This window comes from Carassius gibelio, chromosome A23 (genome assembly GCF_023724105.1).
Source record: "Carassius gibelio isolate Cgi1373 ecotype wild population from Czech Republic chromosome A23, carGib1.2-hapl.c, whole genome shotgun sequence".
NCBI classification, from domain to species: Eukaryota; Metazoa; Chordata; class Actinopteri; order Cypriniformes; family Cyprinidae; genus Carassius; species Carassius gibelio.
Genome location: NC_068393.1, coordinates 16,166,854 through 16,183,172, shown reverse-complemented (window position 1 = coordinate 16,183,172; position 16,319 = coordinate 16,166,854). Strand labels below are relative to the sequence as shown.

At 37.9% G+C, this 16,319-nt stretch overlaps 1 protein-coding gene across 8 annotated transcripts in view; it reads left to right on the top strand.

The window, feature by feature from the left end:
- The window catches only part of LOC127944763 (sodium channel protein type 8 subunit alpha-like), a 52,445-nt gene extending 41,461 nt beyond the window's left edge, over positions 1 to 10,984 (top strand). For all 8 annotated transcript variants that reach the window (XM_052540993.1, XM_052540988.1, XM_052540994.1 and 5 more), the window contains 6 exons: positions 5,136 to 5,420; positions 5,502 to 5,555; positions 5,628 to 5,765; positions 5,890 to 5,994; positions 6,092 to 6,362; positions 6,476 to 10,984. In XM_052540993.1, the coding sequence (XP_052396953.1) occupies positions 5,136 to 5,420; positions 5,502 to 5,555; positions 5,628 to 5,765; positions 5,890 to 5,994; positions 6,092 to 6,362; positions 6,476 to 7,620 (1,998 nt within the window). In that variant the 3' untranslated portion in view covers positions 7,621 to 10,984. The remainder of the gene's footprint in view (positions 1 to 5,135; positions 5,421 to 5,501; positions 5,556 to 5,627; positions 5,766 to 5,889; positions 5,995 to 6,091; positions 6,363 to 6,475) is intronic.
- Positions 10,985 to 16,319: the final 5,335 nt, after the last annotated feature.

Sequence of the window (16,319 nt, the reverse complement as noted above, 5' to 3'; positions counted from 1 at the left end):
AATTATTTACAAAACCAAATGCAACACCATTCGATTCCCTTCTCATTTCACACAGCATTTGATCTGCAATTGGCTGTTCATTTGGCCTGACTCAACTTCTGCTTTTAATGAAGAGTCCCCTTCCTGCCATTTCCCCTTTGTTACACTGACCCTGGCTCTCAGAGAACAACCAGCAGCACAGAACACTTTACCACTGAGGTCCCCACTTCACCAGTACTACAGAATACTAGATATTCTCTTACCCTGATGACTCAGAGCACATTTAATATAATTGACCCTTTGCTAAGCTCCACCCCCTTGGTTACTGTTAATCATTCAGTGCAAGTGTTTTTAAAATATAAAAAGTATCTTTTATCTATCAGCTATCTAAAGAAATTAAATTAGGCAATTAAGACTTTGAATCAAAGAAAGAGTTCAAATAAATGTAGGTAAATATGTTTGCACCTATAGCAATGTAAACTATTTGGTTACTGTGTTTTCTACTACTATGAATCAGTATGTAAATGAATTCAAATGAATAATAATCACTTTAAATGACCTTGTGACAAATTAAGATGTCCAAATTAAAGTTGAATATGTTCATTTGAGGAATAACACATCTTAAGATAATATCATATGTTAATACTAATATGAGATATAATTATTTGTATTTTTAAAGAAATCCATATTTTTATTCAAGGATTGATCAGATTGATCAAAAGCGACTGTAAAGATGTTATAAAAATTTCTGTTCTTTGCAGAATTTTTAGTTACAGTTTTTAGTTACATTGTTTTTAACATTGAAATTAATAAGAAATATTGTAAGAATATTTCACAATATTACTGTTTGTGCTTTATTTGATCTAGATAAATGCAGCCTTGGTGTGAATAAGAGACTTCTCTCAAAAACATGAAAACATTTCTCAACCCCAAACTTTTGAACAGTTGTATAATTTCTTTCAAATTTCATTTTGAAATATCAAAACGTGCATATATCTGCCATTGACTTTAATCACAAAAGAGCCAAAGCTTAATATCATGTTGCAATAATTGCTAAGGTATAATTGACCAGTGACATTTTAAGACGTTTTAAGACTTAGCAAAGAGTCAATTAGTCAAGGTGAAAGAAATGGTTGTAAGTGACATGTAACATCTTATATTAAACAAGTTATAGTTTCATTATTAACAACAAACGCCTGTCAGTGCTGTATGTTTGAACACATGTAGGTCATCCTAAATTTGACAAAGATAGGTACTTTACACCTTTGATGGTTGTGAACAGTTGCACCTGGTTGTTGTCACTTTCAGTTCTCTGGACTGGTTTCCCTGAGCTTCTGTATCCTCTCAACCCCCCCTCACCTCCTCCCTGCCCCTCATCTGCAGCACCGTGCAGCGTCCTCCCAGCCTCCCTCCCTCCATTTCACACTGTTCACTTCAGCCCATTTGGCCCCATGCTGCCAAGCCCAGAGCAGCGTTGAGGAACCAAGCCACCGGAGGCTCACCTCACCCCTCTCTGCTTGTCTAGGATCTGCACATGGGACTGTTAAAAAGAGAAACCCTGAGTGTGAGAGGGAGATATTTGCTAAGTTTCTGTATCTCTCTGTATTTTACAGCTGGTTTCCAGTTGAAGCTTTAGCAATGTGGAGTGGATGGCTTCTTTTAGATTTATTGGTCTGGACATTTATAATAGTTACTAGTCAGTGGTTTGCAAATTGTCAACACAGAAGCTTAGGAAATGTGCAAGACCGTGGAAGTGAGAAGTTTGTGTAGATTTTACATCCAAACAGAGTGAAGCGTAAAGGAATCAGAGAAAAGAAATCTGTGATCTCACACTGCTGTTATGACTAAAGGTATGCCTGGACCCAAAAATGACAGATTAAGGTTTCTCAGTTATCGAATTTAATGCTGTATTTGATGGTATTTTTGCCCTTATGGACTGTATACATCTTCTAACAGGGCTCCAGACTTCAACTAAAATGGTTGAAAATGTAATTTCTAAAAACAAAACAAAAAAACATGACCACTAATTTTAAATCTAGTCACCATTGGCAATAGTCGGGGCACCATTGCATCCATATGCAGTTTTGTTAGTTAATCTTGTTAGAGCATGGGCAAAGAATATAGTGGCAGCCATGTCTGTTCTGCTTTGAAAATCTGATTTGTGAACTGGTTCTTTTTAATGAGTTTAAAAATTATTTCCAGAAATGAATGTGCTTGTGAGTTAGTTGTTTAAATAAGACTTTCTCAGGCAGTGAGTGAATTGTTCTGGCAAAGAGATCCCTTGCTGAAACACAAATAGAATTTCAATCTAACTGTAAATGAACCAGGACATGTTATTATATTAATTAAACAATTTAAATTTATCATTTATTTGTATTTATTTATTTATTTATTTATCAAAGTCAAAGTCACTTGGCTCCTAAATAGTAGTGAGTAGCTAGTTATTTTTATTTTAATCTGGAGCCCTGTTATACTATTTTATGGAATTTTATTTTATAGTATTTAGTCATTATTTCGTTGTCTTCTGTCTGTTTTGTATTTCTTAAAACATTTAGCATTGTACTTAAGTTAGACTGTCATTTTTGGGTAATTCAAAATTGTGTTTTCCTAGATTTGTTCTGTTTGTGTACCTGTTATTGGATTCATGAGGGTGTGTGAAATCAATTTTATGTGACCTGTAGAAACATATAAGTCAAAGTACAGAGAGAACGATGAGTTCTTACCCTAGTGAATAATTGATTTCAATGATCATCAACTGATATGCTGTTAAGATTTAAATTAGAGTTAAAAATGAATAAATGACTTGATAAGGAGATGCAACAGGTGGAGAGATAAAACCAGCTTAGACTATGTCTGCAATTTATTTTTTATTCTGGCCGATTCTCTGACCAGATACAACACACCCAGTATAGTAATTAATTATGTGTTTTTGATAAACTAGAGTTTGATTTACCTAATTCAATTATTAGCCTAGTTTTTCTATACCACAAATCATTTATTGAACACCAGCCGGCTTTAAACAGTGGAAATCTCTCCACTGCTGCCTCTTCTGTCCATTTATTTATTGATTTAACGGTTCTTGAGATTGCACAAAGATGTCATGTAACACGCATGTCTTGTTCAATTGCCAATGCACATTATGCACTTTTGAAAGCCATTTTCCCTCACTTTGATATCTGTGTTGATTCCCACAAAAATATTTTATGTCTATGTGACATTTGAACATGTAGTCTTTATTGAAAGATGGACAGTGATTCTCTTGACAAGTGCTTTTTCTTGGGGGGGTCTTTCAATCTTCCGCTCTCCAAATTCTTACTTATTCTGTCATTATTACTTGTCCTGTATTTTTCGGTATTTCTCATTTTGAGTATGTAAATCAGCACTCAAAAACATCCGCTAAAGTCAGCCCGGTCCCCTGCACTTGCTGAGAGAATCCTGCCGTCCTCTGTGCTTCTCTGTGTGTTCAAGGGGGGAATATGGCTCCACTTTTCAGTATGTGAGAGATCTGCATGCTCAGCTGCCTGCCTGAGAGCTGCGGCTCGGCTGCCTAACACAGTTAGCGAGCGTCTCCTGACACGCTCTGCTCATCGCTAATAACTGATGGGCAATGTCCTGAACTGGGACAGTGGGGGAGGGGAGGGATGTGGAGGCAAATGGGTTGTGGGGAGGATGGGTTCATGTATTAAAAAAAAAAGGTTTTAAGTTAATCAAGCTTGCCAAGGCAATGTTAAATTAGTTGGGTGGTGCATTGTAGTTTTAAGGATGCAACTGCTTTGGGGATGTAGAAGTCGTTGTGTGAGTCTGTGGCATATTTGTATGGTAGGGGTTGCATTCGTTTTTATTAATATACTCCTTAGTCAGAGAGTTACTATTTATGACTGTAGTCCTGGAAGACCCCAGCAATGTGCAATTGACAAGTAGGAATTTTGAGACTTTTCTCAATTCGCAGTATTCATAAAACACTAGGCAAGTGACCTGCAGTTTTTCACAGATATTCGGAATTGTGCATCTGATAGACACTTTACTGCTCAACACCTCATACATGTAGGTCACGTATAAAAAATCTGTGCAAGAGTGCAAACATGGTGCATGCAGTATGTCTTGTATGCATTGTATTCAATTTTCATACTACATGCCTGCATCCTTAACGTCTGTTAATACAGTACGTTCTATATTTTCTTCATCAAAAGCAGTATGTAATTTCGGATTTTTGCATCTACCCACATTATGCAGTGTTGGGATTATCCAGGACAAGAATAAAGAAGCACCTATTTAGGAAACTCTTTTCTTTCTTCTTGAAACTAGTATAGGCAAGGAATAGTATTTACAATGTAGAAGTCACAGGCCACCCAAGGGGGGGATGGGGGGATGTTATTTATGCTTACAGCATGGCCAGTAAAAAAAAATATTTCTAAATTCCACCATTACTACACTAATTAATTTATATTTATGCCAAGAAATAACCAATCAGTTTACAAATCCGACTTAGTTAATTGCTCCACTCATGAATATTAATGACATTCAAGAGACAGAATCAGGTCCTTATGAATTAATATTCATGAACTAATCTCAACTGAAGTTTTGAAACACAGTATTCTTTGTAACATTGCTATATTACTACAAAAGTACAACAAAATATCTGAGTTACTTTTTCAAATAATATTCATTGTTTTCCCATTTATTCACTGACACCTCTCCTGTCCTTGTGTTGACATAAATTGGGAGTGAGGTGCAGAGGGATTTCCTTCTGCCTGAGGCTTATAAATTACTCTTTTGGATTGAAAGGTCCTTTACAGTTGCAATCGATTTACAATCTATTTCCGTATAGTAGGCGATCATAGGCTAAATTGTTTAATTGTCTGGCTGTCGTCTATAGCTAAACAACAAAAAGGTCAAATTAAAGACAATAAAGCTGTGAAGCAAGTTTCTTGGATGGCCATGTGACTGAAATATGAATCAAAGATTAGTTTTTTCTAATTTGTTAATATTTTATTGTGTGAGCAATGTGTTCATAGTGTTATTCCTTCTTTGTTGTGCCATGCAAATATGCAGCCACAAATGTGAGAGTGTTTGAATGTGTTTCTGTGTTTGGGGATTTGCTGGGCCATTTCTAGTCCCTTACGCTATACTGCCTTGTCTGTCCTCCTCTGCTCTAGGTGGTAGTCAATGCCTTGGTGGGTGCCATCCCTTCCATTATGAATGTCTTGCTGGTTTGCCTCATCTTTTGGCTGATTTTCAGTATCATGGGCGTTAACCTGTTTGCGGGAAAGTATTACTACTGCTACAACGAAACGGAAAAGGCATACTTCGAAATTGATATAGTCAACAACAAAACAGAGTGCTTTGAGTTGATAAATCAGAACTTCACTGAGGTGCGCTGGAAGAACGTCAAAATCAACTTTGACAATGTGGGTGCTGGTTACTTGGCTCTTCTTCAAGTGGTAAGTAAAATGGTACTCTGGCTAAAAAAATATAGTGTTAGTGTTAAACACTGATATTAACTTTCCCTTTATACTGCATAGGCAACCTTTAAAGGATGGATGGACATCATGTATGCAGCAATTGATTCACGAAAGGTGAGATGTTTGTGCGATCTTTACTGCCACCTGAGTCAAAGTACCTGTATAAACTATCTTTCTCTCCTTTAGGTGGAATTCCAGCCAAAATATGAGGACAACATATACATGTACATCTACTTTGTCATCTTCATTATATTCGGCTCTTTCTTCACACTAAACCTCTTCATTGGTGTCATCATTGATAACTTCAACCAGCAGAAGAAAAAGATAAGTCTCCACTTTTTCTCTTCACTTTAATTTATTTGTTCTTTTGCATTTAAACAAGTGGTTTTCACAGTAGATTTGGACTTCAGTTGAGTAGATGTTAACCAAATATCGTTTATGACTATACTTTGGAGGTCAGGATATCTTTATGACAGAGGAGCAAAAGAAGTACTACAATGCTATGAAAAAGCTTGGCTCAAAGAAACCTCAGAAACCCATACCCAGACCCCAGGTACAACACTGATAAAAAGAACGATATTTCACCTATTGAACTTACTTGAACTGACTTTCCTAATCTCAAATCTATGCTAATTTCTTCTCTACTTTAGAACAAGCTCCAGGGGATGGTGTTTGACTTTGTGACACAGCAGGTCTTTGATATTTCCATCATGATCCTCATTTGTTTGAACATGGTCACCATGATGGTTGAGACGGATGATCAGTCAGATGAGACTGAAAACATTCTTTACTGGGTTAACTTCATCTTCATTGTGGCCTTCACCACTGAGTTTGTCCTGAAGCTGTTTGCACTGCGTCATTATTACTTCACCAACGGTTGGAACATCTTTGACTGTGTTGTGGTCATTCTCTCTATTGTGGGTAAGTGAACAATGTTTCATTAACTCCAATTTAGTTTTTCAGTCAGGTTTTGAAATACAGTGGTATATGTTTGGCTCATTTTGTCTTCTTGATTTTAATCACCCAAACCACAGGTATGTTCCTGGCTGACCTGATTGAGAAGTACTTTGTGTCACCAACGTTGTTCAGGGTAATCCGTCTGGCTCGAATCGGACGTATCTTGCGTCTAATCAAAGGAGCAAAGGGCATTCGGACCCTGCTGTTTGCCCTGATGATGTCACTGCCAGCCCTGTTCAATATTGGCCTTCTGCTGTTCTTGGTCATGTTCATCTTTTCTATCTTTGGCATGTCAAACTTTGCCTATGTGAAGCGGGAGGCTGGCATAGATGACATGTATAATTTTGAAACATTCGGGAATAGCATGATCTGCCTGTTCATGATAACCACCTCAGCGGGGTGGGATGGCCTTCTTGCTCCCATTCTCAACTACCCACCGGATTGTGACCCGAATAAGGAGAATCCAGGTACCTCAGTGAAAGGTAACTGCGGAAATCCTTCGGTGGGCATCTCCTTCTTTGTCATGTACATCATTGTCTCATTTCTTATTGTGGTGAACATGTACATCGCCATCATTCTGGAGAACTTCAGCGTCGCCACAGAGGAAAGTGCTGATCCGCTTTGCGAGGATGACTTTGAGTCCTTCTACGAAATCTGGGAAAAGTTTGACCCCACTGCCTCCCAGTTTGTAACCTTTGCCAAGCTGAGCGACTTCGCTGACACTCTGGAGCACCCGCTGCGCGTTCCCAAGCCCAACACTATAGAGCTGATCGCCATGGACCTGCCCATGGTGAGCGGCGACCGTATTCACTGCCTAGACATCTTGTTTGCCTTCACCAAACGTGTGTTGGGTGATAGCGGCGACCTGGACATGATGCGGGAACAGATGGAGGAGCGATTCATTGCTGCCAATCCTTCCAAAGTATCTTTTGAGCCCATCACCACCACTCTGCGCCGGAAGCAGGAGCACATGTCTGCTTCGGTCATCCAGCGTGCTTACCGTGCTCATCTAATTCGGAAAGGCTTCATCACAAAGCGCTTACTAAGCAGCAGGCTGGAGAATGGTGGGACCAATCAGGAGAAGAAGGAGGGCACACCTTCTACTGCCTCGCTGCCATCCTACGACAGCGTGACCAAACCCGAGAAGGAGCAGCTGGAGGAGATTGACAGCAAGGACAAAAAAGTCAAAAACCAAAAAGATGTCAAGGAATCCAAGTGTTAGGAACGATGGAGACCGAACTCTTGAGTCGAGACTGAAACTATCTATTCCAACAAATGTATAGAAAATCATTTGCAAACAAAAAAAAATACAGAAATCTTTGGGGAACAAGGTTGTTTACAGACAACAAATGCACAGGTGCAACGGGAAAGAAGCTTGGTTTTTAACAGATTTAAAGATGACCAAACCAACCTATGAGCTTACTGTATTAAATTTGTGCTCAGTGACCAAGATTTTATTGTTCCAACTGCAGCCGAAAGGCACTTACAAGGAGAAATAAAACAATGACCTATGGTAGACATCTTTGATAGGGACCACCTGCCAAAGGACAAAGCAGTGCAAAGCAAGCTCATAAGATGGATCCTTTTGCACCACCCATGCGTGGAGTTCAGCATTCCTCTACTATGGACATCCCTTTCAAACACTACACTGCCGAAATCCCACGGAAACCTCCCGCTCATCCCAGGAGGAATCTGGGACATTGTATTTTAACCGTAGGAGAAACAGTAATAACAATGTTAACTCAATCATGTGGAGTGTCCGCGAAAAAAACAAAAAACGAAAAAAGAACAAAAAACAAAACAGAACATTATGCAAGGGTTTTCAGTTGTTGTGATGAATATCTCACATTATTTGACCCACAAAAAGTAGGGAAAAAAGCTCAGCCCATGTCTTTCATCTCATCATCTCTTTGTTATACATTAAGAAAAAATACATTTTATACATGGGCTTTCACATCGATACTGGGTTGGGAACTTACTCAGATCGAGTTCCTGGTAAATAAATAATTAAATGTGCTTGTTCAATGCATAGAAATGACTTGCATGGTGGCATGTTTTGATCAGGAATCATGCATGTATAATCATAGTCCACTTGACACTGCTACTCGAACCACATCAGTGGCTTGACCATACATTTGATACTGTCCACTAGCTATTGAATAGATATAGCTGGGAAATGATTGGTCAATAGCAACATATTTAACTACTGGCTATGACAAGTATACTTATACTTACCCCTCGTAAAGCTTGCTTCCTGATTAACCGATTCTCACACCATGTGCGTATTCTAAGGAGGTCGATCAAAGCCATGCCTTCGTTTGGATATACAATGTGGCACCTGCACATTCACACACCCGTAAAAAGGTGTTTCACTGCCCTGGACTTGAGAAGTTGGAATGAAAATTTGGGGAAACGATTTCACTCGTATCAAATCTTGGGTTAATAAACCTTGATTTGCTTTTTTGCACCAGCAATATGATTCAACTGCCCCACAATGTGCAGCTGAGGCTTCAGTAGGGCCTTCAGTAGATCTTCAAAAGGTACAGCCACCATGCCATTTAAACCCTTACAATGCTTTGTCAGGCCTCGGTGGGAGGTGATCTCTTCCATTTTCCTGGAGCTACTTGTCTTCGTGTCAGCGCATACTCATGTTTACCATTTAAAGAGGTTGTCAGTTGTCTAAGCATCTTGGTTTGTCTTAAAGATGTTGAGGAAAGCACTCGAGAAGCCATTTTTGAATGCATCCTGAAGACATATGATAGCTTTCTCCCTGCTGAATGAAAAAAGTGACAGATGTATATTTGTTATAGCTTGGATTATACATGTAAATTGACCTTACACAGCAGAAAAACAGGGGAGGTGTCACTTTTAGAATGAAATGATGATGAGTACTTGTGTTGTCTGATAGCATGCAGTTTATTTTAGCCAGTGATGCTGATACTACAAATTGGCTCAATGTTACCGCTTGAGCAAACTGCCATTCCTTCTTGCTCTGGGGGCAATAGAAACTGATTTGATTTTATTGTTTCATTACCTCTCCTATTCAGTAAGGATGAATTCTCATTTTGGTATGGGTTAGCCCAGTGTGAGGTGTAAAGGTTTACCACAGATAACATAATACAATGCTAATACACTGGTATAGGATTATGAAAAATCATATGAAATCTCAAACTGCTGGGTCAATAGACGTACGCCACCAGAGCCAAAATGCGGGAGAGCACCCCAGTTGACAAACCCAATTCCTTTACTTTTCAGACCTGTATGTCTGCTTACTGCCGGAGATCTGTAAATCAGTGACGCCTGGTGAAACACTTTTCCCCCCAACTTCCATTTTAGTTCAGATGTGAAACAGCAATTCACTCTCACTGACTGTATGACAAGTTAATGTATCATTCAGTGTACAGGAGGGGGCTATGATGTACATGGCACAATTGCTGAAAAGAATGAACTTTTTGAGGAAAACTATAAGCATTGTAATGTATTATTTTCTTTTAAATGGCATGCTTTGTTGTGGGTTTTGTAAATACAGAATTTTAAAGAATTACTGCTATTAATCTAATAATAAATTATAACGATGATATAGAATGGCTTCCAGCTGATGCCCTTGTCACATATTTTATCTTTTTTTGTTTTTCTAACACATTTCACTTTTATTAAAGGGAATTGAATGATATAATGTATTAAGAATACACTATTGTACAAAGACTAATATATATATATATATATATATATATATATTACGTGCACTTGAATGCATATATATGCACCATCCTGCCTATGGACATTGTGTGTTCACCCACCTGAGCCTGAAAGTCTAAAACAGTCACAGAGCAGTTCATGTATTCTACTCTAAAGGCCTCCCCGAACACTTCAGTGCTGGTACTCGCGGGGCCTGAACAACAATTTTGTATGCATTTCGTATTAGGTTTTTATGTGTTCAGTGGTCTTTATCTAGTGTTACTTCACTAATTGTCGTGTGCCTTTTTCTGCATTTTCTCCATGTTTCTACATTTCCTGAATTGCATTTCACTGCAATTTTGGAGGATGGTGCCATATTTCACATTTAGTGGGTGATGGGGGGAAAGAGGAGAATTCATAATGGAGCACAATGCAATCAGGGACTATTAGTCTGAACTAGGTGTCCGGTTGACCAGAGGAACACTGAAACCAACCAAGAAAACAAGGCCAATTCTTCCAGATTTGATGTGACGAGAACCTTCTGATGTTCTGTTCTCTGTACTTTGTGTATCATCAAAAAAAAAAAAAAAAAAAAGGAAAAAAAAAGTATAGCTTGCTTTCAAACTTTTGTGTTCTTACCATCTTTGAAACTCACTTTTGTATCAATATTCAGTTTCTGGACTTCCATTTTTAGCATGACTAAAATGCTTTCCATTTTGCTGAAGATTTCAAAAGTGCTTTTCAAACTTGAAGTTTGAACTAGTTGTTTTGTTTGACACAGTGTTGTAGGAGGACATATAATGGTGTGTATGGCACAACCACTGGAACTCTTAGTAAGAACATATAAAAGATTGTCTTCATTTGAGCACGAACATTTTTATTAACAATAAAGTAGCTTTTCAGTTGCACAGAGTTGTCACTGATTTTGTTGAACGTGAATGAGAAGCCAGAGACACATTTAGTGCACACATGACATCAAGAAATAAGTCCTCAATCTGCTATGTTCATAACTGGCCTCCCATTAAATTAACACCTTTTACATTTTATTTATTTATTTTATCATTTTATAATTATCTGGTCTTAAAATGATAGTTTACCAAAAAATGGAATTTTTTGTTCATTATTTACTTAAAGCTGCAGTCGTAAGTTTTGTAAAAATATATTTTATACATATTTGTTAAACCTGTCCTTATGTCCTGACAGTAGAATATGAGACAGATAATCTGTGAAAAAATCAAGGTCCTCTGGCTCCTCCCAGTGGTCCTATTGCCATTTGCAGTTACTGACCGCTCCTGGTAAGAAAACAACCAATCAGAGCTGCGGTCCGTAACTTTGTTTGTGTTCAAAATGTAGAAAAATGTATATAATAAGTACAGCATGAATCCATTTTCCAAACCGTGTTTTTAGCCTGTCCTGAATCACTAGGGTGCACCTATAATAAGTGTTTATATTCGGACTATTTTAGATTGCTTCGGGGGGTACCGCGGCGGAGTAACCCAGTAACTTTGTGATTTCTTCATAGACATAAACAGAGAGAAGTAGCTCCGGCTACGATGTTCTTCCGCAAGACGCAAGCAGTTCTGTTTATTAACCGCTAGAGCATTAAAAGTTACCTACTGCAGTCGTAGGTTTTGCCTCTTTGTCGCCATCCATGTTTGAAAACCTGCAATCGCAGCTGTGTGCGGATTTATCTTGTTGGTTGTATGGCGGCACAGCTTCAGCACGGATTAATCTAATGTTTTGAGGAGGTTATGGGGCAATCAGTCACCACACTGGTGTGGATATTGTACTTTCCACTCACAGATTATAGCCTACATCTTGGAATATATGACCCTGAAATGCATTTTCACTTGATTTTTTCATCTGAACATGTAAATAACAATTCTTTCACATTTGTTCTGACCAACTGAGAAAAAAAGCATTACAATAAATCGCGCTAAAACCAAAAAAGCTAATTATGCTGCCTTCGAACTGGTTGTCTTTAAAATAAAAATCTTGTGTTATCCCAAACTATCTATAATCAGAAGCACATTTAAAACTGGAATGTAATTTAATTTCATTCATATGTGTTTCATAAACACATAATCCTTTCTGGATTACAATCCGCCATAAAAATTATTTCAGGTGCTGTAACGCTCTGCCACCTGCAGGATCCTCACATGCGATAATGCCTAGTAGCCGGGACAACTTCTTTATGTTTACAGAAGTGACGTAATGACACAGTGCCATGCTCAAATTACCCGTGAAAACCCCTATCACTCAAATTAGAAAATATTATTATAAGCTTACTGTTGTAAATTGGCCTAAAGTAAGGCGATAGTTTCAAACACTGGCTGGTTACAGTATGTTTCCTGTATGCATTTATTTCTTCTGTTGAAGACAATAAAAGCTCATTCATCTGTTTTTGCCCATCCAAATTAATCAACAGGGTCCAAAACAACGTTGGGTTTTCTCATTGAGAGTTTGACAGTATGATAAGCTTTTGAATGATTTGTGAAGGGATCTGCACTAATAACATGGACGTCTAAATGAGCGTCACTGCAGATTGTGGCAAGAAATGCTCCTCTGTTCATTTAGTAAGTCATGGTTTAGCAGAGAGATCAATAGAAAGTTATTAGCTGTGAGCTTAAGTATCAATAAAACTCTTCTGACTTGCTTCACCTCCTAACCTCAGGGGGGTTGCACCCTGACCACTAGCTTTTGGTTGAATTTATTTGCATTTTTACCAGTGTATGAAAATACAGTTATCATTTACTTGCCCTTATGTTACTTTCTTCTGTGTAACCCGAAAGAAGACCAATTTGAATAATGCATCTCATTCTTTTCCTTAGAATTACAATATATGGGGACTGAAGCTTTTAGGCTTAAAAAATGTTTAAATAAATAAATGTGGTCCATATTTTATATTGCAAACCATTTGTAAACACACAATAGCTTTGAATGATAAATTTTAATTTAAAGGGGTCATATGATGTTTTTAAAGATCATTATTTTGTGTATTTGGTGTAACAGAATATGTTGACATGTTTTAATGTTAAAAAAAAAACATTATTTTTCAAATACCGTACATTATTGTAGGTCCTCTATGCCCCGTCTCTCTCAAACGTGACGTTTTCTACAATGTCCCTCCTCCAGACAAGCGCAGTCAGCTCTGATTGGCCAACTGACCCAGTGCATTGTGATTGGCCGAACACTGCAAGCAATCGTCGGAAATGTAACGGCCCTTTCCATAATTGAGAGCAGCGATCTTTCAAAATAAATGTAAAGACGGTTAATAATGTTCTTAGTTTTAGCGTCAGTTCAAGCCCGAAAGGGGAACAGAGTCGCACAACAGACACAGTGATGAAGCTCATACGTGTTTGCAGTACACAAGCCATTAATTCACCTCAAGACTGGCAATGTGTGCTACCAAAACACATTTTTATTTCATTAAGACTTTAAAATGTTATTCTGACTGATTACCAATCTGAAGATGTTAATTAAAGAAAAACTGTTTTACAAAACTCTCTTCTTGACGGCACCAGTCCTCATTCACTTTAATTATATTGAAAATATAACCAAAAGTGACAATAACAATTTTTGTTTCTTGTGAGAGCGTTTTTTTGAATTTTTATTCATTTTTTTAAGAAGATGCCAGAACGAAAAAAAGGACGAAAATTAATCAGAGCAAAACATAAAGAAGCGTGGCTGCTGTAAATGGCTCTTATTCGATCATAAATGTTTCTACCCTTTCCTCGCTTGTCCTCCATTTCACAGCTGAGCAGGACTCATGCTCCCCTTTCTGCAAGTCACATGGCTAGCTCTCTTGTTTCCCCCCTCCTTTTACTCATTTCGCCAAACCTTCTGATGCATGCTATCCCACCCCCATCCCACCCGTGCAACATCAGCCATGCATGATACGGACCTTAAAATGTCTGTCTCACCTCCCCCCGTTTGAGTTTGTGTGAGGAGAGGTGGAGACGGAGCGGGGAAGACGGAGAGGAGAGAGGCGAGAGGAGAGAGGGCGCGGCGCAGCACTGCAGTGCAGATTAATGAATGCGCCACTGGTGGCTGAGTCAGCAGCCCACTCCCAGCTTGGCCCACTGCCTGCACCAACTGTGTCTGAGGAGGAACAACATGCATGCAGCCAACACACACACACACACACACACACACACACACACATACAGTCAATATGTCTCCTGCCTGATTGAAGATGGGTGTTTTGCTTTCGGTGTTTTATTGGCCAAATTACAAAAGTGCAGTTTAGTTTTCAGGTTTGATTCTTGCATAATCTTACATGCATTAAAGAACTGATTTTTCAGACCAGTTTTTTAATTAGCTCACTGCTGCATGTTCAGTCATCATAGCTATCTATTAAAAACAGATAAAGTATGTTATTTTTTATTCCGTCAGGAGCAGTCTGGTACACTACAAGCCAGCTGTTTTGATTTATGGTCTGGAGCTTTCAGAATCCACCTGGAAAGAGAGTCCAGTGAATCAATGAGGTTGGAGGAGAGGCCACCGCCTGAGCACCACTGGAACTACAAATATCATGGAGAAATGACTCTGCTGGATGTAGTAGGCATACTGAATGAATATAGTGCTTAATTTACATCACAGTCAGAGTGTTCTTGAAATGTCCACATAATTCCACAAACCAATGACACACTACAGGCTGCAATGGTGAAACATATTAATTTATTTCTCTTAAATCATAGGCCTATTTATTTCTGTGAATTATTATCTTTTGGGAAGATAAGTCAGCCTTGGTCTTTTGAATGTTTGATTGACTTTACACTGTGACTATGTATAAGGGTATGTTTATGAATGTATAGGTCTATTGTTTGAAGGATTTTATTGTGTTGCTTTAAAAAGGTTGCACTTGAAAAAGACACATTGCATATTTTATAAAGCTGGAGCTAGAAAACTAGTTCAGGCAGCACTTAGCAAACATCCTCCTTTCACTTGAGATTTCTGCACAATGTTCCACTCACAGTTCACTTACATACAGGCCTGAATGACATATCCCTTATATTCAAATATAAAAGTAGGAAGAAATTTAAGAATTTGAAACCAACAAGTAGCTTGAAAATCACTAGTTCATATTTGTTTTAAGTTCATATTTGTTCTGTACTTTACAGCTTGTAAGTTAGTGTTTCATACAGATCGTACGTTCACAGTGGAGTGGTTCATACAGTTTTATTTTAAACTTGAACTCAAGTTCAAATACAGTCAGTTTTGCTTCTAGTTTAAGGCTCAGTTTTGGGACAAACATGCTTAATGTGGCTATACATTTGAGGCCCAATTCGGTATTAGGCCTAATAAACACTATTACTTCTAATAACAATTGTAATATTAATAACCTTATTAATAGCATTATCAGTAAAGCAGATTAATGCAATGTTTTCCCCCATAGAAAAGCGTATCAGTGTTGCAGTGTATCAGTCCAAAAGAAGTTAAATAAAAAGCACCCATCCTTAATAAAAAGTGTCTCACACATCTCCAGGGGGTAAGCAAAGTCCTCTAGCGAATCGATGCGATTTGTAAGACAAATAGTCATATTTAAAATGTAATAATCACTTTAATCTAGCTTGCAGTCACTGGTGTACACAGAAGCAGTGAGAATGGGATAATAATTTTTGGGTGAACTAACCCTTTAAGGGAGGCCATGGACAAAGACGTTATAGGCTAAAACCAAAATATGGTAAACAGTTTATTAATAAAATATAACCTATAATGCACAGGAAAGCAGACAAGTGCAGAATAGCTATAAACAAACCTAATTTAAAACGAAACAAAGTATGGGCTTACATACCATTCAACACAGATCTAAATGTTTCCATATTCGCAATATATTTGAAACTAAACCATTATTTATCAAATTAATGTAGACGGGAAAAAAATCATAATGAACAAAAATGTTGTCGCACTAGAGTGGACCGGTGTTCACGATGAATGGCGCAGACTATAATACAGATTATTTAAATTGACTGTGTGACATTCTGTATTGGTGATTCTATGTTTTATTCTAATAATGAACAGTCCGTGCTGTTTGCAATGAATAAACATAATGAATAAATAAAATCCCTGAAACATAAAATAGCCTACTCCGTCACTTATAGTAGGGCATAATTTTGAAAATGCAAAGTGTTAGAAGTTTAAAGATTCAATAATATAAAGATTATTATAAATTTTATAAAACGAACACTGGAACCTACGAGAATGCAGTTTTCCCTGAATATTCGAAAGACTGCAAATGTG